Here is a 22,478-nt window from a genome sequence, read left to right as displayed (position 1 = left end):
TATCATGCCAATCATAGTATATTATTTCAGCCTATTTTTAGAATGCCTTTTTTCCTACTCATTTTATCAAAAAAATTCTTATACACATATTTAATTGGTGAAAATGCAATAAAATTATATCAAATCATTCGTTATGATCAAATTTATAATATATCCAAAATTATGCGGTGAACACTTACACAATTAGGAGATACTTATTTTTTATCAAATTTAAGAGAGCTAAATCCGTAGAAATCCAAATAATAAAAAATAAAAATAAGAGGATAGTTACATACAACGATTAGAATGATTTTTGTAAAGGAACGGTGGATGCCCAGATGAACTTTCTCTCTCATCTTCTCCCCCTTCGCCTTCATTTCTTCTTGGCCAAGCCATGCAAGTGAGAGGGAGGAAGGCAGTGGGGTGGATTTAAGGGGGAAAATATTAAAAATTTATTTTTAGTGGCCTAGCGCCGCAACGCCGCATACAAAACTAGATTCACTATATAACAGAGACATTAGTGACGTTACGACGATTTCTGTGCCACATTACTCTCAACCCTAGCTAGCACCGCAATTATGACTCCCGGTCAGTCCTACTCAATCAATCTCAATCGTAGCAATCACTTTATCTTGTCAATAAGTCAATCATCATCAATATTATATGTACTCTTATCGTTGAGGTATCAATATGATCATCCGTACTTTTATCTTTAATCTGATATCAATTAGTATATTATTATATCATATCAATCAGTATCATTTCGGTATATCACTTAATTATTTTATCTCATATCACATGTCATTATTATTATGCCAATCATAGTACATTATTTCAATCCATTTTCAGCATGAATTTTTCCTACTCATTTTACCTATAAATTCTTATACACATATTTACTAGTGAAAATATAATAAAATAATATCAAATCATTCAGGTTGATTAAATCTATAACATATCCAAAGTTATGTAGTGAACGCTTATAAAATCAGAAGATAATGCATTTTTCTCATATTTAGGAGAGAGAAATGCATAGAAATTAAATCATTAAAAATAGAAGTAAGATGATAATTACTTACAATGATTAGAACAATTTTTGTAAAAAGGACATCTAACAAAAATACGCCCCCCCCCCCCCCCCCCCCCCCCCCCCCCCCCCCTTTCTCCTTAGTTTCTTCCCAGCCAAGACATGCGGGTGAGGGTTGAGGGAGGTGGCCCTTAAAAATTATTTTTAGTGGCCTAGCACCACATCGCTCAGTCCCAGCGTTGTGCACATGCAAAAATCAGATTCTCTCAAGAACAGATACATCAATGCCGTGGTGGGGGTTTTTGGCGCCGCAACGCTCACATGTACAACACCTAAACTCTCTAGTTGAATCAACAAATTCAAATATTTATATTTTTCATTTAAAATGATTTTCGTATCTTTGACTCGTACAATATTTAGCCAACATTAGAGAATGAATGAAACCCTAGCCTCGAATTTTCAAGAACAGCTAAAGCATTAGCCATAGTTTGCATTTGATATCCAAAAAAACAAACAAAACAAAAGAAAAACACACACACAATGGCATAATTAGTTTTTATTGTCATGTAAAATAGAGAAAAATGTAATATAGAAGTAAACTTAATTAGTATTTATAGTCATGTAAATCTAAATAAAATAAATTTAACTTTATATGATTGAATAAGAATCACATGTGTCAATTAGAGTCATGCACGTATCAACCGAACAATTATTACACCAGCATATATTTCGATGAGGAAGCTTCTTGATCATAATCTTCTACGTCATCATCATGTTTTGAATTTTGATTGATGTTTTCTTATAAATCTTTTGATCTAAGACTTACTATCTTGCTGACCCAAATTTGACCCGCATATTAGTAAGCAAATATTAATCTAAATTTTTTTAGTTAGGCCCAAAGATTTCTCACAAAGATATATTTCTTGTTTTAACAATAAAAACAATTCCAATAAGATCTATCTCTATGATCTTTCTTAACATAGGCCCAACCTAATAGATCTACTCTCTGAATCAGGTCATTGGAAGGCTGATATTTTATATGTCCAAACCTTCTAATTAAGACTTTCTCTTAATATCAAGAGATATATAAAACATTAAAAGAAAATGTTATTTAATAAAAAATAAACAAACCAGCAAGTTTACTATAAGCATTAAGTAATCAAGGATAGCTTGAAATGACAAGACCTGACATCTTCACAAGAAAAAAAACAAAAAAAACAAAAAACAAAATGAAAAAAAAAAACCCCTTGTTGACCACCCAATACCAACAACATCAAAGCAACAACCAACAAAGAAAGCTTTCGGTCCCAACCCACCACTTATATATGTATGAAGCCAAAGTTGACCTGACAAAGCCATGAAAAGCACATTTCATCATACAGTTGATGTGCAAATTTGGAAATCCACGCTTTCTTGCCATGGGCCATGGCATCATGTGGATGTGGTCCATATGCTGATGGATGTGGATGAGAGCAAAAAGCTTGGATCTCCTTTCATGGTGATAGAAACTTGAATGCTTTAGCTAGTGCTTAGCTATTAACCTTGGTTGAGTCAAAATGGGGGCCGGCATCAGAAGCAACAAAGTATATTAGGCTTGCAAGTTTTTTATGGATTTGAATAATGATGATATGTATTGCTCTTGTTCAACGTACATGTCTGAATTCTGATGACACTCATGGAGCATGTAAAAAAACATAAAATCATGTATTGTACTAGCTTTATGATAGTCGTCATGATGATGATCATCAGAGCCCTGCATTGGGTACCCATACCCACACACACCCATTTACCCACCCACATACCCATGGTCTCGTAGGTGGGTATGGGTGGGTACTCAACATTAGAGGACAAACCGATTTACATTACAAATCAACTTATGCATGCAGTATATTACAGTAATCCTTACTACGCAGTGCGCAACACTGAACCGAGTCACGACCACGATAAATTTTTATCAACCAGGACCCCATGTAGGGCTCTGATGATCATGAAACTGCAAACAACAAATACTTAATGCATAGCTCATAGAGATTGATCACCGAGGTTCCACCGAAGCATGAAATAATTTTCCAGTGATCATTCAAATTACACTGTTTTCAGTTACATGCAATCATATATCGCACAGTATGGCATAGTAATGCAATGACCCTCTTTGCTACTACAGTTCCAAAGTTTAAGCAATGGCTTTCAATAAAAGCTGCAATTAAGCTCAACGGACCCTGTAAAGAATTCACTGCACTTCATTCCTCAGCAATCAAACAATTCAGCTTTTATATGTTTGAAGGATTAGATTGTCAAGGTGTTCTATAATATACTAGATCCAGCTGAAACCATACTTCACTTCTTAAAGAAAAACTTAGCTTTAGAAAAACACAAAGGGAGCAGCAAACCTTAGGAACCATATCTACATTGCGATCCATGTTTGGGATAAGATTTTCAGGAGGTTTGTCGCCACCCTTAAATCGCTTCCATGGCTATTACAGACAACATAAATGAGGTATTCCAAAATGCTAAGCTAATACATGCAGAACTTCACATCTTTTAGGAAAAAATGTAATCTTTGCAGCTAATAAATGTTGAAAAGATGTGAACTAGGCAAAACACCTGAACTAAATTGAGTGGTTTTGATTCCCCACCATAGTAATCAATCCTACCCATGTGCAGAACCTGCAACAAAAAATTAAGCACAGGATTCAAGCTCTCAGTTCAAACCAGTAGCATAAGAAGTAATGGTGTCAGTTTAAGCTGTGTAGAATGTATCAAGCAAACTGACAAATGTAAGCTTATTATCAAGATGGTTGTTAGTGGAATAGTTAACAAGGTATGCATATAAATATTGATATAAATAATGATGATATTAAGATATGCATATACTTATGTGTGGAATCTGATTATGTTGGTAAATCGGGTTGTTCTATTGGCTCGGACCTCAAGTTTGTCATGCTTGCTGGGTGGTGTAGGAGATTTACCTCCTGTTTGGATTCGAGTGCTTTGCAACTGAATTTTTTTCTTTTCCGTACAATGCCCCAACACTATGTACTCGAGCGCCCTAGCATTGTGTTCCCAAATGGCAGTTGGAAAAACCATGACGCATAGTGCCAGTGCTATGTTCCTGAACACCCCAACACTGATCGACAAAGAGCAGAGTGCCACAACGCTTTGGAATCCGCTCAACAACACTGCAAGTTTGACCGTCCCAGCTTTGCGAGTTTGAAAGCCGCAATATCATCAGACAGAGGAATGAGAGTTGCAGCGCCCAAATGGCAGTGGTGCGAAACGGACTGGACGATTTTCTTTCCCGTTTTTCTAAAGGGGTGCGTCCCTTGGGGTTTTTTTTATTTAGCTTTACCTTGTATTTCTGCAGTGGTTTGACATAGAGAACGGTGCATGTGAGGAGAGAAGCAAGGAGACAGCGAAAGAGAAGAGAGATCTGTAATTATTTCTTCCCATTTTTATAGTGGATTTCTTGGTATGATGTGATTCCATAGTTTTTTCCCCATTTTGAATTTTTCCAGATTAAATCATGTGTCCTTTATTTTTCTGTTGCTTTTACTTTCTTGTTTATTTCGTCATTGTGGTGTTTACTCCTCCCCATCCCCAATATCATGATATCAAGATATGCATATACTATAACAGAGTATGAAAAATATAAAATAAATATCATGGATTATTCATTTATTCTACACATAAATATAAGTCCATTAGTACAAAAACATTTTAAATCCATGATATAAAATAAATATCATGGATTATTCATTTATTCTACACATAAATATAAGTCCATTAGTACAAAAACATTTTTGCAAGTTTCATCATATGAATATTCAAACATTTTATGAAGTGAATCAATAAGACATATCAGATAATCTATAGAGCAATGAACATAAGATATTTTTATGTGAATTAACACTTAATTTGCTGACATTTAAGCCTAATCCTCACTTGAATTAAGATTTCATTAGCTGCCACTAACAAACTATTTCACTCCTTAAGTTGGTGAAAAAATCATTATAAGTAATGAATTTTCTAATTCTCAAAAGCTTATTAAAGCCTTCTAAAATTTGACATATACAAGCTTACAAATTAATAAAGAGAATCCAAAATCTTCCAGTGCTTTGTTGATGGTGTAAAGCTATCAACAAATAAAATATTGCTATACGAGTTCAACACAAAATATATTACAAAACATTATGGAAAATCTATAGAGATTGAGAGAACATAAGAAAATGTTGATTTAGATAAATACTCTGTATTTTCACCTATTCTTGCTTATATATAAAACATAATTGTAAATCAAACAACATAAAAATAAGAAGAAAAAAAAAATAAAAATAAAAATAAAAAATTTGACAAAACAATCATAAGATATAATCAAATTATCTCTGATTGACTTAATTAAGCATTGCTAGCAAAGAAATGACATAATTAATAATATAATTATAAAATTTAAGTTCTCAAAAGCTTTATAATAATATGGGTAATCAATTTCAAGATAAATAAATTTTAAACATCATTAAAAATTATTATCATTTATATAAATAATAATTATATAAATTTTAGTGAATTAATTTCAATCAATCTATAATGAAAAATCATAAAACTCACAAACTAGCCTATTAATTGTGGGATCTTCACTTTGCCCATCATCCTTCATAAGTGATTAAGATTTTAAGATAATTTAATGAATATTATGCTTATGATCAAACTCAGTACGAATTAATTAACATAAAAGACAATATTTAACCAATAATTAAATAATATTATTGTTGCATCTTTAAAAATTTGTTGTGGTAGAGATATATAAAATTTAGCATCATATCTTTGTACGAATATCCAACACACAAATATAAAAAATAGTGGGGTGCAACGTCATATGAAACACCATAGTTTTTACATGGAAACCCCTGAAAAGGGAAAAACCATGGGGCTTTGCCCAATTTAAATGAATCCACTAGTGTTTGCAATTGATTACAAATGAGGCCTTTCTTTGAAGGGAAGGCCTTAGATTGATGTAGCCAATATACATCATACGAAGTGCATTACATGGTGGGAGTTGGAAGAATCAATATTGACATGTTCGTTTAGTTGGAAGGACCATAGTAAGCAGGTATCGATGGTCAGAAAGACCTTTGTTAGGCGACGATGGTTAGAAGAACTATAGTTATCCGGTGACGATGATTAGAAAGATCGTAGTCAGCATGTGACAATATTTGGGAGGAGATCTGACATTGATAGTATCCAGGAAGAGTTCCTGCAATAGTTGGAGAACAAACAAAAATCAGATGATTGCTGGTTGTCAGGAAGAGATTCAACAGTAGTTGATGAATGAGCGGAAGTCTAGCAATAGTCCGGAAGGGATTCGACTGCGATTGACTATCAGGAGGAAGTTCGGCGACGATTGATAGCCAGGAAAAGACCCGGCTATTTATAGATTTTTGAGAGTGCCATGAATTGTAAATAATGAGAAGATCAAGGGCAAGTTGGGAGTATTCAATCGGACGGCCCATAGTGATTCCCTTGATCATAGTGTTTATTGAGTATTTGGGTGCCTTAATGGTATCAAAATTTAGAGATACTGGGCTTGTTAGACTCTTCTCGCCGAGCCGCTCTATTCGACCATAAGCATGCCGTATTCTAATATCATTTGGTAGTTTAATTAATGTTATGAATCTCTCAAATAGACTTTAGACCTTTGATTTGAGCTCATTTGGGCTTGGATTGAATCAAATTTGATGTTCAATATGAGATGTTCAAATTTGACTATAAACTTGAGATGTTCGTCTCTTTGAGATGTTCAATTTGACTATAAATTTGTTGAAGTTGGAGATTAGATGAACCTTTTATTTTTTATTTTTTAAGTTTCACTCTCATGGTTGCATCGAGATTTGTGCTTGATCAAGACGATTTTTTTGTGATGTATCAATTATATATTATTTATTATAATTAAATTATTAACGAACTATAAATCAACAATGTCAAAATGAGTTTGCAGTTCAGATTTGAGCCAACTTGTTGATTCGAACTTAACCCATTTATTAAAGGGCTCAACCCGAATTAAATTTTTTTTTTTTCAAATTGGAGTCCGTACCCAATATGAATATCCTTTAAAAAAAAAGGTATAAGTGTAAATTTTAGAATATTTTATATTTTAAAAAATAAAATTAAGATGATAAATGAACCACTTACGAGAATATTCCGTCACGGCGTTTTACGCGTCGTGTTGAAAAAGTGCCGCCGAAGATATGCCGACGGTCGATTGGTCATTCGAAGCAATCTCTTTAATTAAAAAAAAAAAAATTTGCGATTGCCGGTTGTTTTCCACTCGATCCATAGATCCGAGAACTCAAGCAGGGGGGAGGAGAAGGCTACAAGGAGGGTTATAGGTGTTCCGATCAACGCCAACAAAGATGAGCTTTCTCTTTGGCAAGAAAAAAACTCCCGCAGGCAATCCTTCTGCCATCCAAAGCTCCTTGATTACTTTCTCTTTGCGTCGCGTTGATTTGATTTCATACAGTTCTGAAATTAAACTTTTACTGGATTTATTTAGGGCTATGAATAATCGATCCCTTATTATTGATTGTTTATTCTCCTATCATGGAAATAAGCTATCTATTATTGTTTTGGTTTTTTGATTGCTTAGGGGATTTAGGATTCAGGTTGTTATGCTTGTTTCTGCTATCTTCTTATAGATTACTCGATGCAGAATTGCTGCGGGAGAACAAGAGAATGCTTGATAAGTCTATTAGAGAGATCGAAAGGGAGAGGCAAGGGCTGCAAAATCAGGAGAAAAAGCTTATTGCTGAGATTAAGAAGGCGGCCAAGCAAGGGCAGATGGTAAATTCTTATCTGAGATACTAATTGAGGGTGTTATAAGATATTTGATATTACTTGATATGTAATCTTATGATCTATCGTAGCACTTGATGTCAAAATGATTATGGTGATCGTGCTATTGACCTAAAAGAGTGATTGACAAGGATTTGCTTGAATATTTTCTTTTCATTTATTTTGTTGATAATATTCACAATTTCCTTTGCATCCATAAGAAATACAGAATTGTGAAGTATTCTGCCTGAATTTACTTTAATTTTAAATTCCTTACTTTTGTTGCATCACCTTTTGGATTTATGACTTGGTTTTGGAGTGTTGGTAGAATTAGAGTTGTTGCGTGCTAGAAAATTATCTATAATAGAGAGAGAATTTTTATATCTTAGCTTTGCATGAATATCCAACACTCACTAATTATTTAAAAAACTATAATGGATATTTAATTTTTTTCATGAAAATTTTAAAAAAGGAAAAATCATGAGGCATGTCTCAGATGAAATGATTCACTATATATTTGAAGTTACCAAAATTTTCTTTGCCCCACAATTGGAGGTGGGATTAGAAAATTGGGCGCACTTTGTCTTTTGTAGCAGAGATTGTTAGAGAAATAGTTGTAAGTTGATGGCGGTAGATGGACGATGCCTTAGTCGGATAATGATGGTTGTTCGACAATAGTCGAACGATGATGGTGGTAGGATAACGATAGTTGGGTGATGGACAATAAATTATGTTAACCTAGTAATGATGGTTGGTGGTGATTGTAGACATTGAGCATTAAATAGAGCTTAGGAGTTTTCTAGATTTCCAATTCCTCTCCAAACTCAATCTAGATCTCATTCATGTGGAGCTTGGAGGTTTATTTATAATGTTTTGAGACTTGAGAGTGAGCATTTTGATAAATTTAACCAAAATTTCATCTGACATCTCACATTGAATTATTTGATCATAGATCATTTAATCAACATTTAAGTGCCTTAATGATCTTATTATTGAGTGACCTTGGGCTTATTCTATTCATGTTGTTGAGTCGCTCAAATTGATTATAAGCATACACAATTTACCGATCATCTAATCATTCAATCAATGCTTCAAAATTTTCAACTTCACTTCAAGTGCTCGATTTGAATTCATTTGAACTCGGATCTAATTACTTTTGGTGTCATTGAGTTCATCTTGCGAAGATGCTTAGTTTGATTGTAAATTTCCTTAAATGGGAGTTCAGATGATTCCAAAATTTAAATTCAAAAGTTTTTAATACAAAGCAGCCCACCAAGTTTGGTACCGAACTACCGATCATGTGAAATTTCTTGAGACATATCAAGAGTGTTAGAAGTTTGCTTTGTAGCTCCATATTCAGAGATTTATTGAATTTTCATACTTGATATCATGCTTTTTTTGGCTCTCAGTATACCAAATTGGGTATTGGATAGATTCAGGTCATGCTATAATACCTTTGTGTGGTATGTGAGTAGATTAATATATGCCTCTTTCCGATGTAAGGTAAGTCTATTGTGCAATTTATTCAAATAACATTTTAAGATTTATATGAAGACATTATATGTCAATTTAAATGAGAACATAACTTATAGTGCTAAATTTGATTTTTAAAATGAAGAAGTGTCTCAGGAGTACTTTACAATAATGATATCATGGAGTTTCAAATTTTAGATTACCTGGCAATGTGATATAGTTTGTAGTATTAGCAACAAGAAATCACTAATAGCCAAATTGGGTGTGATAAAATTGAAAACATTGAGGACGTCTGGTAAATGTTATAAAGGTAGAATAAGAAAAGAATGTTAGAGGGATAGTGAGAGTGGTATTTATTTAAAATAGAGAAGTTGAAAATATATTTGGCAGTTTAGGCATGTACAACGGAGGACTAGATGCACTGATAAGTTGAGTCGATAAAATCATTATAGAAAGTCTGGGAAGAAAAAGGGTCGTTAATATTGGAAAGAAGTTAAAAAAAAAATGCACAAAATAGAGTTGACATCTCATTTAACACAACAAAATTGATGAAGGATGTATCTATAAGTTGACCCAATATATTGGGGATATGACTAGTGATGATGATGACATAACATACAATCTATAATTATAACCACTTATTAGGTTGTTTTGGTGTGCACTCTAGCATCTAAAGATGAGCTAAGGATCAAAAAATTTGATAGTATTTTTTGTTCCGTGAAGGAGTGAATTGATATTAATAGCTTTTTGAGTATTTTACTCATCACTAAAATGGAAATTCTAACATAATCTGCCTACTAACTTTAAATGAAGCTGCATAAAGAATATGAATACCAGACATGATGTTATTGGAGTTTTGATCTTTGTTCGTTTCCATCAACTTTATCCATTGTTAGCTTTATGTCTGTGTTGTTTATGTAAACAACTAAGCTGTATCTAAATAAATGATATGAAGCTTTCTTTAGCGGTATATCTTACCAGTATATATAATGATGGAACTGCTTAAGTTTTTTCTTACCAATACAAACACTTTTGCCAAGCGATTTTCGTTGAACGAAATTATAGTCTCCTTTAGGTGAATCAGACGTTCCGAACGCAACGACGATGTCCGTTTTGCAATCGGGCATCGTTTGGGTAGTGTCGTGTGTCGTTTTTGGGTGTCAGTCATCAATTTTGATTGGTCACGTCCGATTCAGCTGCGAGGGGCTTCCAGTTAAGGGAATTTGATATTATAATCGCAATGACGCAATCCGTTCGGCGATTGGAAGTCATTTGACAGTGACGCGTCGCGCGTGCCGACTGTCATTTTTAGTCGTTGATTTCGCCTTTTTCACGCATATTTGATATGTAGGTTAACAATAGTATAATGTGTTTTCTTGTTGAGGAATATCTATTATTAATGAAGCATATGACATGCATAGTGCCTAATCAAATAAGGCCCTTATTATGGAATTTATGATATTTCAGTATTACGATAGTTAAGTAACCAGATGATTTTTGGCCTGTGTGGATTTTGTAAGGTTATCCTAGTACTATTAACAGTTGATATAGTAATTATTAAATTTAGAGAATTAGAGAGGAAAAAGGCTTCATTTTATTACATAAAACTATCCCTATTTATAGATTTATAAAAGATGTCTTAATAAAGAAACAAATAACTACATAATCATGCATAATTGCCTTAATATAATCCTTCCTAAATCAACCACCCAAATATAGAAGGAGATTGGCGTGATCTTGGTGAGCCTCCCACGGATTCTCATCTTAGTCGTGGGATTAAGTGTTAGAGGACGGATGAGATTTAATAGAGATCGGCATGATCTAGGTGGGCCTTCCACGGATTCCCATCATGGTTGTGGGACCAAGTATTAAGGGACGACTGAGATTTTAAAACTCTCCCTCAAGTTGGAGAATACAGATCTATCATTACTAGCTTGGTAATTAGTCATAGAAAAGTAGAGTTATCAAGTTCCTTGGTGCACCATAAAGTCTTTCTTTTGGTCAAAACTTTTGGAGGAATTGGCTTCAAACATTGTGCTAGTGGCAAATGATAGCGATGAATGCTATATCAATCAAGCCTGCAAGGTGTGGGGAAATAATGAAAGTTGTGTTGAACAAAAGCCCTCAAGATACCGAAAATGACAATAAAGGCCGTAGGTGCAACAATAGGGAAAGTGGATTAATTATCCTTCGGGTTCGTATCCCTCTCGGTTCTCAAGGGAAGGCTGGCAATGAAATTATATGGCCTTTTAAGTTATAGGTAAGATTCATTGGTACTAGCTATACACACACACACAGAGACACTAGAAAGTGAGCATACCAACTTAGAAAGATATAATAGTTTTTTTTCACAAATCTTTCACCATCTTGAATGGCCACCATTTAAATTGGTTAAAAGCAAAAAAAGTAGATAAAATTGTTAAAAGTAGAAGTAAAAAATTGAATTTTAACTGGTCCAAATATGATGGATGGTAAAATATATGTGAGCACAAGTAATTTTATCCTTCTAAATGATTAAAATGAGAATAATTATTCTCCTTCTACAGTTATTTTTTTTCCTATCACTTGTTCTGGTCTTTTAACTCAAGATTACATTGTTGATTGTAGTCAACAATATGGAAATATTTGTGGATTGAATTTCATCAATTCTCATAATAATTTAACCACCGTCAAACATGACAAGAAATAAAGATGATCATATGATATATAAAAACCCATTTATAATGTAGATTTAGCTATATATTTCATCAATAGAACTGTAAAATGAATTTTAAATTTCATCAACCCTCTTGTATTTAGTTCTAGGTCATTTGAAATCATATGTGCTTTGAAATCACAATTCTCATAAAATCAGAGCCATCCATTGAGAAAATTTTGATGAGTTCGATTGATGAACAAATAATCTTAAAATTTTCTTAAGCCATTTATGCGCTAATTTTAATGTTGTTAAAAAGACCGGTGATTTTTATCTTATTTTTGAAGATCATAATATTGATGTAGTGATAGGAGGAGAGAATTGTGGTTCTCCTTCTAAGAGGAGAATCATGATTCTCCTTCAAGTAGATTTTGATGTTCTATGACCTTCAAATGCAAGGTCCAAATCATCCATTCTTTTTAAACACCATTGAAACTAGTGTCTTGCATTAGTTCAAGCTATTGTAAGATTGTTTGATCGTCAATTGATTGTATTAAAAATTTCAGTATGAATGGCTTTAAATGCATGATATGATAGTTGTGGTTTTAAAATTTAGAGATTTTCAAATGGTTTGAGTTGAAGGATTATGGGATCTACAAGTTAACTTATTTTAGTATGGATCTTTGAGCACATTGATTTAGAATTCAAACCATTATATCAATCCTCTTATGACCTTTAGATTGCAATCTATGTGTCTCATCTTTTTATTCTAGCCATCAGTCCACTCTTGTGAATATTTTTTTTGTTAATAGTTTTAATTTATTTCTATTGTAAGCTTTTTTTAGAAGTCTATAAATATGATCAAACAATAAAAATAAATAATTTTTTTATTTCTATTGTGGGTGATTATCTAAAATGGTCTCAAATTGTGAAGACCTTTTTAAAAGGAAAGAGAAATATTTATCATTTTATGGATTCTCCTTCGGAGTTCAACGTCTCAAAATTTATACTTTGTGATGAAATAGATTCATGAACATGATATAGTTGTGGAGTACCATGATCATACATGTCAATCAAGAGTGTCAATGACGCACAACGCGGTGCACTTACGATGCTATTTGCGCAGCACAACACGACGCATTAAAATAGTGCGCGCTATTTGCGTCATGCATAAGCAATGTCTCATGGTGCAAATGGCTCACGCTATTTTATTAGCATGTTATACATTTCAAATTATAAATTATAATTATTTCTTAAAGGTTTATATTATAATATCTCAACTAATCATTAAATAATAAAACATTAAATTAATAATATATATATATATAAAGGATTTATTTAATTTTAATAAATATTTATATTTTAATTATTTTATATTATGCGCCATATTTAAAATGGTACGCACTACTCCATGTTTTATGCTTCATGGATCCACAGGAAACTTTGCACCATGATGCGCCCTTCTTCGTTAACAAGTATTACCATGAGGTTTGAAATCAGTGATACGTGTATGTTCCTATATATGCATATATATACATATATTTGTTTGTATATTTCATATCAAAATTCTTGTATTTTTCATATGATTGATGAATGTTTAAAATATCATGAAATTTAATGTTTGCATCAACTACTGTATGAAAGGTATGGAGCGATTAGTAGGATATTGATGCACTTACTGAGCCTTCATTATTATTAGGTTTGCTCGTCAGCCGTTAGTTCAAACTTCATTTTATTTGCTATGTTTGCCTTTTATATCCTTCTTTTTTCTTTGTACTTGCAATGTAAGAGTATGCCCAATTTGCATATATTTTCATTATCAACCAAGCCGAGCATCTAATTTTGGTTTGTACCGGATGACAGGGAGCTGTAAAAGTCATGGCAAAAGATCTAATCCGGACAAGACACCAAATTACTAAGTTTTATGCACTCAAATCACAGCTTCAAGGAGTGTCTCTGAGAATTCAGGTAAATGTTTTTAGTAGTCTTGCAAATGCTAAGTCATTAACATTTGTATTTGTTGTTAAGGACGAACTTTATTGCTTTCGATGTAGTTTTTGTGTGTTTTTTGTTCCGCTTGACTTGTTGGAAGCCTTGTTGCGCTGGGACATTTGAAACTCCTGAGCACTTATTGAACAATCATTGGACAAAATTATCTAACCAAGCGTTGTGGACACATGTTGGGCACAACTTATGCCACACTAAGCTTTCGTTTGAGACGGCTTTCTTACTGCTTCATAAAGCAACTTTTTAGTACAAAAATTAAAATTTTTATACTAGAAAGCTGCTTTAAGAAGCAGAAAGAAAATAGTCCCAAACAAAGCCTAAGTTGGTTATAAATTCATAATACTAATTCTATTTGAATTTATTAATCTAGCTCTCTCATTGTTCCTCTTTATGACTTCTCCTTAATATTATTGTCACTAAGCATGACGTTTCCCTAAGTTTTGTTCCTGAGAATCTGATAAAAGATGTTCATAGTTTTATATCTATGATTGGTCGCCTCTTAGATACCCCACGAACACATTATAATCACATTGATCAAATGTATTTTATGATTCATATGGTTTCTTGAGGTTGGAAAACATGTCTTACAGTTGTGAAATTTGCTAGATTCAATCAATTTGTTAGATGTATTTACAAATCAAAATTGATTTTAAACCATAGAGACCCTTTCAAATGTAATTATAATCACATTGATCAAATTATGATTGTTATAGACATTGAAGTCAACTCAAGCTATGGGTGAGGCCATGAAGGGTGTTACCAAGGCAATGAGACAGATGAACAGACAAATGAACTTACCTGCACTACAGAGGATAATGATGGAATTTGAGCAGCAAAATGAGAGGATGGAGATGGTCTCTGAGGTTATGGGTGATGCCATAGATGATGCTCTGGAAGGAGATGAAGAGGAGGAAGAAACCGAAGAACTTGTTAGCCAAGTACTCGACGAAATCGGAATAGACATCAATTCAGAGGTTCTCCTTTCCTTCATAAAAATGTTATGTTTCTGAAGTTTACTCAATTATCCTTGTATTAGGTGTTAAGCAGTATTTGTTTTTCTATGAGCAGCTTGTCAAGGCGCCTACCTCTGCTGTGGCCAAACCAGCAGCAAACGTCAAGGTTGCTCAGGCCGAGTCTGCCGCAAGTGATGATGGAGGGATTGATAGTGAACTACAAGCAAGGTTAGATAACTTGAGGAAGATGTAAATTTGTACTTATGATTTACTATTTGAAACGAGAAGCATAGTACTGTGCCCTGTAATATAGTCTAATACACTGTTTATTCTGCACAATGCTTACTCTTTGCTCCAATGTTTGGATGATAAAAAAAATACTTGTGCTTACTTGTTCACAAGTTATTGGCTTTGGTGTGAACATTTGTTCATAGTTGTTTTGTGATGATAATCATTTTAAATGAGATTGATGAGCATTCTATTTTTTTATTGCTTGTTTCCTGTCATATGGAGAAAAATTGAAGAGCAGATTCACTTGAACAACTGTCTACATCCTATATCTATAATACACTTATATATATATAAATCGGCTTAGGCTTTGGTTGAGACAACTCTCTTAGAGCTTTTTTAAAAAAATTTGGACTAAAAAGCCGCTTTAGAAAGCAATAAGAAAGCTGTCTCAAACGAAGCCTTAATGCAATGGGGGATTGATATGATGGAGCATTCACTTTTGGAGTCGAATAGACTGAGCTGCCAAGCAAATCCTTTTGTTCAATTGAAATGCTATGTGATGAAGTGGCATTCTGCCAGTAAACATTTTAGAGTAGAACGTTTGTAATCAACCAATCCATTGGATGAAGCCTTGAGAAAGGGTTGTGGTTTCTACGTTACCAGATTTTAAGGATTTTTAGTATATACTTTTGCTCTGCGATTTACAATTGTATAAACACTAGCAGATATGTTTATGCATGCTCTTCATGTGGTAGTGATGGGTTTATGCATTTGATGAGATTTTAGTGTAAAAAATATCAAATTAGAGGAGATGGTTTTCCTACTGAGAAGCTAAATCTGTGTCATTCAAAAGCAGATGCAATAGCAACAGCCACTCCCATGTTCTCCATCAACTGTTAAAACTGTTGCTAGTGGCTTTTATCCTCTGTTGCTTTTTTTCTCTGGATTAAAGTTTTCATTGTTTTTCTTCCAATCAATCAGAAATATCTTAGCAAGTAAATATTCTAGAAAAGCCATTAATGAAATAAACGCAAATATTTGATAACTATTGAGGGAAAAAAATTAAGCACAAAATAATTTGGATTAAAGTTTAATAAACAATCAAGACTGAGGATAACTGAACATTAATTTTGAGACAATCATCAAACATTTATATCATAATGGTTAAAAAAAGGATAATGAATACTTTAAAATTTAAATTAAATATGCATTAAGAGAGTTTTGAGAGGATTATAATTACAATAATTATATTAATTTTTAATAGTGTCCTCCATAGGAATTTTTTTTTTTAAATCCACCAATGCATATAACACCAAATAATAATATCTTGATGACAAATATGGCATAATAGAAAGAAAGGTAAGATGTTCATAACATCCATTTATTTCATAATTTTTATCAAGATATGCTTATTTAATTTGTACTAAAATGAATTTATTATTACTAAATTTATATTGAAATAAATACACTATATAATCAATTAATTAAAGTTTATGTTGCATTTATTTCAAACCAAATATAATAATTATTTACTCAATTTTGATTCCCAATGCATTGCATTGCAAATCTTCTATAAAATATAGAAGTTACACTATCATCACCACCAACAACAACATGTCAACATCTTTATCACACCACATGGGTTGACTACATGAATCTTTTTTTCTCAAATCTGTCATATTAAGAATCAAATTCTCATTTAAATTTAACAAATAAAAGTCATCAAATGTATATATAATCAATACATTCAAAAGCCCCAATCTCCCCCCAACCATCTCATCTCAACATCATAAGTGCCTTAGAAAATTGTTTTTGAAGCCACATCCCTGTCTTAAAACTCCAACAAACACCCCCAAACATGCCATCTTGGCATCTCCTCTCCTCCGCCTCAATTGACGCCGCCGCTTTGCTTGTCATTACCAAACAACTGAGCTGTTGACACCTCAGCAAACACTGCCATGTCAGCTTTGCTCGTCGCCATGCTATTGAACATTAGTGAAATTTTTCAGCCTTGCTGAAAACATTATCATTTTTTTGTTGTATTTTATGTTAATAATAATAAGCTTTAGCTTTCCTTTAAATATTGGGGTTTGTGTTATCCTCTGTTGATTCATATGATTCACTAATTGGGAGTTATAAAAAGTTAATTATTACGCCGACAGGTAAATAGTGATGACCCTTTGTATTGAGCCAACATTTATTTGATGTTGAAGAGAGTGACGGAGGTTGCAGCGGCCATAACTGAGTGATGGAGGCCGAAGGGACCATAGTTTGGGAGATGGTATTCAAAGGGAGCATAAGGGCGATGGTGGTCAGAGGAATGGTATACGAACAATTGAGGTTGAAGGGACCGTAGTCAGGCGAGAGTGTTCGAAGGGACTATAATTGCACGACAATGGTTAGAGGGTCTAAGTCGCATGTGACGAAGGTCAGAAAGATCATAGTCAGGTGACGGTGGTCGAAGTGACCGTTGTCGGGCAACGGTGGTCTAAGGACCGTAGTTGGTGGGTGATGGCGGTCCGAAAATCGTAGTCGGCTGACGATGGATGTTTGAGGGACCGTAGTCCACAGGTGACAAAGGTCAAAGGAACCGTAGCCGGATGTTGGAGGGAGCGTAATTGGATGATGGAGGTTGGGGGACCTTAGTCGGGCGAGGAAGGCTAGAAGGATCATAGTCAGCTAGACATGAAGATCGGATGGATAGTAGTCAGGCGACAAAGGTTGGGGAAATTATTGCCGGGGAATGGAGGTCGGAGGTCGGAGGGATGGTAATCAGAGGGTGACGAATGTCAGAACAGTCGTAATTGGTGGGTGATAGAGGTTGGTCTGCGGTGGTTGAGTGGAGACCTAGGGACGATGGTCAGATGGAGTTTCAACGTGGTGTTTGGTAGCTGGGGTTGATGTCTAACGATGATAGGCCAGTGAAAGTCTGATGAGGATGTTTGCGAGGAGGTACGACATCGACGGCTAGGTGTAGTCCAGTGAAAGTCAATCAACGATGGTCAGTCAGCGAGGGTTGTCCGGCGGTGGTGCTGAAGTAGAGCTCTAGTATTTCATCATCATCCAAGATATAATTACCCTGAATAAGAACAATATTCTCTTGGAAACTTTGATCACCAAAAAATTTAAATTCAAAATATGAGAAAATTTATCGGATTCAAACATCTGACTTGCTTATCATTGATGTCATGAGTGCGTAGGGTAGATTGATCTAGGAACAATCATATATGGCAATTTGCATTGATAATGACTACAAGTATGAAATGACACTGGGTAAAAGATTTGGGAAAGTAGTGTTAGATGATGGAACTGATCAATATCAAAGTTTTTCTTTAAAAAATTCACGATCTCTTCTAAAAAGTTGTTGAATAACTAAAAAAGGTTAAGCTGAACTAAACCGTCCATAATGTAGAAAAATATACAACATGTAACAGGAAAAAAGAGTAAAGGATAGAGTCATCTTCCACACGTTATTCATTGTTATATTTCAAGAAAAATGAGATGAGATGGTGAAACGGTAGGTATAGTCCAGCAAAAGACGAAGGTTCTACTTTAGGATACGTTGGTGGTTAGATTTTGTGCTTTTGCGTGATGTGCTGACTACCAAAATACTTTTGAGACATGAGATCGATTATTATTTAACGGTTGTGAGAAGTATCATGTTCGGTGAACTGCACACTCCACCCACAATCATGGTATCTCCTCCTCCCACTCTGTTTGCATCTTCTAACATTGATATTTACTCCATCATCATCGTTGCCACCACCTTCATGACACTCATTGTAGTCGCCATTTTACTGTACTCCTATGGATGTTTGACTGTGGAGTCGTTGTGGCAATGTCTATCATGCCGGTTCAGCAGAGGATCAAGAATTGCCGTAGAAATGATACCAATGTGTCGATACAGGGAGTCGCAATCATTCAACAGTGAGTGCTCGGTGTGCTTGACAGCTTTCGAGGTTGGAGAGGTAGTGAGGCAGCTTCCGGCATGCAAGCATTCGTTTCATGCTCCTTGTATCGATATGTGGCTTCGCTCTCACTCCAACTGCCCTTCCTGCAGAGCTCTTGTGCTGCAGGATCTTGCAGGATATCACAGAGCAGAAGCGGTGGAGGATACAAACCAACAACAGCTGCGGCAATTAATGGACAACATGGAAGTGAGTGTTGCTATTGCATCTGCTTTGTGAACGAGATAGGGATCAGGTTGTTCACCATTAGGAAAATCCTCTCTTTTGATAATATGTAAATATATAAAATAAGGTATATTTCATTGAATGAAGTAAGCTATATAATGTCATTCAGCTTCACAGCATATATCAATCAACCATTGAACATGAGGTTAATTCAGCTAATGAACTAACCAATAATGCTTTTCACATGTGGAAATCCGGGCAGTTGTAGTTGAAGCCTGTATGAAGTAGAGAACATTAGGGGTGTCAATATTTGACACGACACGAAAATCCGACCCGGAAATTTCGGGTTAGATCCGACCCGTTTCCAAAACGGGTCGGGCTCGGGTTGACTGGATGGGTTGCCAGGTCAATTTGGAAACCCGTTTAAAATGTTTGTCCGGCTGCCTGCGGAGCTACCCGACCCTGCCCGCCCCCTGTTCATGCCCTGCCCGCGCCCTGCTAGCACGCTACCGCGCGAACGAGGCTGCCCGCGTGCCCGCTGCTGCTTCCCGCTCGCGACCGTGCCAGCACTCGCCCACGCGGCCTCGCCAACCCGCCCGCGTCTGCGCCCGCCTTCCTGTGTCGAGTCGGTTCAACCCAACAACCCGTCGGGTCAGGTCCGGGTTCGGATTTCCAACCTGTTTTCCTACCTGGTCGGGTTAGGGTTGACCTGTTTGAACCCGAGTCAGTTCCGGGTTCGACCCGAACCCGACCCGTGATCCGAAATTGATACGCATAGAGAACATGGAAGAAAGGAAAGGAGCAATAACGTATAGTCACATAACTGTATCAATTACATATACAAATTACAAATGAAATCACTACAGTAGAATGTGTATATATATTAAAACTATGTAAATGTTATTCTTGTATTGCCCGTGGTTTGTTAGCATCAAACAATTGGGATTGGTTCTGCGGCTGTGTAGACGGTTGTACGTAGTAGAAAGCAGGAGGTAGTGGCTGACAAAGAGCAGGCCTTCATATGATTTGCTGGAAGGTGATGAGCTGCTTGGCTGTTTGTATTGTCACCAACCCTCAAGTTGATGGTTGGCTTAACCACGAACTTGTCACGAAGTATGGTGAATCGTGGAGATGGAAGGGCGGCTTTGGTAAGTAGATTAGCCACTTGATCTTGGGAAGATACGCGATGAACAGCTAGAACTTTGGAGTTGATAGTTTTTATAATAAAATAATGATCAATTTCAACGTGTTTGATGTGGGCATGAAATACAAGATTGGTGGCAATTAACATAGGATGGCGAGGAGGAGGAATTGAAATGAGATGAAGAGTAAGCTATAGGGGATTGGTAGATTGGAGTGACATGTACAGGGGAAAGGTTTGAAGTGTCAGGGGGAGGAATAAGTGGATTAATATTATGAGAGGATGATGTAGAACATATTGGTTGAGCTAGGGGAAGTGGAGGTGAGGAACTGGTTGAATTTGAGGGAAGGCTATGAAGAATATTTGAAGAGGAGACAGAAGCTAGAGTGGAGTTTTCATCAAATTGAACATGTCTTGAAACGAAGATGCGGCTAGTGTGGCGATTATAGCAACAATATCTCTTTTGGGAAGAGGGATATCCAAGGAAAACACAGAGTTTAGAGCGAGGGGCTAGTTCGTTTGGTTAATATGGGCAAAGCCAGGTATAACAACACAACCGAAAATATGAAAATGTATGTAATCAGGTGGTTTATTATATAAAAGTTGATATGGAGAGAAGTGTGAGGTATTGGGTGACTACATTATGTTAATTAGATAGAGGACAATAATGGCTACTTCAACCGAGAAATGTGACAGTAGCTGAGCTTCAATGAGAAGAGAGCGAACAATATAAAGAATATGACGATGTTTATGTAAAGCAATGTCGTTTTGTTGTGCAGCAGAAGAGTAAGTGAACTGATGATATGTTCCATGTTTAGTCAGAAATTACATAAGAGAATTGTTGAGGAATTCACTACCACCATTAGTTATTAAGATGCGGATTGTTGAGTTGAATTGTTTTTCCACCAGATTTTTAAAGGAGATAAACTTGGTTATAGTTTTTCATTTCTTTTCTTCATTGGATATAACCAAGTGTAGCGAGTGAAGTCATCAACAAACAATAAATAAAATCTAAAACCAAAATTAGAAAGTGCCGGGGGCAGGACCCTAAACATTAGCATGAATGAGATGTAGAGTAGTGGAAATGCTCTAAGATTCATTAAAGGGTAAATAGTCGCTCTTGGCAAGAGCACAAGAGTTATAAGTGGTAGAATTAAAAGAAAAAGAAATACGTAATTGAGGAGATTGAAGGTGATCCGAGAGCAACGATCAGAGTAGAGGATGAGAAGGAACGAAGGTTCACAGGATAGAGTCCATCACAACATGGGCCTCAGAGAATTGTGTGCTGATTCGTTCGATCCTTAATATTATAGCCAGCCCGGTCAAAGGAAATAATACAATTATTATAGCAGTTAATTTAGAAATAGAAAGAAGTTGATGAGAAAGATGTGGAACATGAAGGAGAGGTGTGAGAGAAAGGGTAAGTGTTGGAGTTGGGAGGAGACCCTTTCCAGCATGAAGGATGGGTAGTGAATTTCCATTGCCCACAAGGACTTGATCTTAGCTGTTGTAAGGTGATGGTTGTTGAACTGAGTTAATGTTGGGTGTCTAGTGAGGAGTGGCACCAGCATCTACATACCATTCTAAAGAATTGTCAGTTGAATGAGCTGAATTTGCAAGTAGAGCATGTTGAGTAGAGGGAGAAGTTGGTACATAGGCAAGATCTGCTCGATGCCATTAGTTAAATACGGAATGACCACATTTTCTGTAGATTTGGCAGTCAATCGGAGGTTTGTTAGTTGTAGTAAGAGGAAAGGAGGTTTAGCTGAGTATCCGTCGTGTCTGTGAATAGCAGGAAGGCGACCGCGGCTTTGTTGGTTGATCAAAAGAGCACAAATTGAGGATTATGAGATGAACTAGTTCTTTGGCAGCTTCAAGTGAGATTCACTTCCTCACTACAAAGAAGAGAGTAGAGGTCATCTAAGCTTATTGGGTCGAGCTTGGTGTGGATTTTTATTTAAAGGCTTGATAGTTTGGAGGTAAGCCATTCAAGATATATAGGATGATATCTTCAATATCGATTGAGCCTCCAACGGTGGTGAATTTATCAACCAAGCTCTTCACAGTGGAGAGA

General features: G+C 35.4%; 1 protein-coding gene across 1 annotated transcript; it reads left to right on the top strand.

The window, feature by feature from the left end:
* The first annotated feature begins 7,270 nt into the window (after positions 1 to 7,270).
* On the top strand, positions 7,271 to 15,388 carry LOC110097731 (vacuolar protein sorting-associated protein 2 homolog 1). Its single transcript, XM_020824281.2, has 5 exons — positions 7,271 to 7,450; positions 7,710 to 7,840; positions 13,803 to 13,907; positions 14,660 to 14,920; positions 15,015 to 15,388. Exons 1-5 carry the CDS (start codon positions 7,414 to 7,416, stop codon positions 15,150 to 15,152), a joined length of 672 nt encoding a protein of 223 aa, XP_020679940.1. The 5' UTR covers positions 7,271 to 7,413; the 3' UTR covers positions 15,153 to 15,388.
* The last annotated feature ends 7,090 nt before the right edge of the window (positions 15,389 to 22,478 follow it).

Source organism: Dendrobium catenatum, unplaced genomic scaffold, assembly GCF_001605985.2.
Source record: "Dendrobium catenatum unplaced genomic scaffold, ASM160598v2 fragScaff_scaffold_231, whole genome shotgun sequence".
Taxonomy (NCBI): domain Eukaryota; kingdom Viridiplantae; phylum Streptophyta; class Magnoliopsida; order Asparagales; family Orchidaceae; genus Dendrobium; species Dendrobium catenatum.
This window is presented reverse-complemented; position numbering and strand designations above follow the sequence as displayed.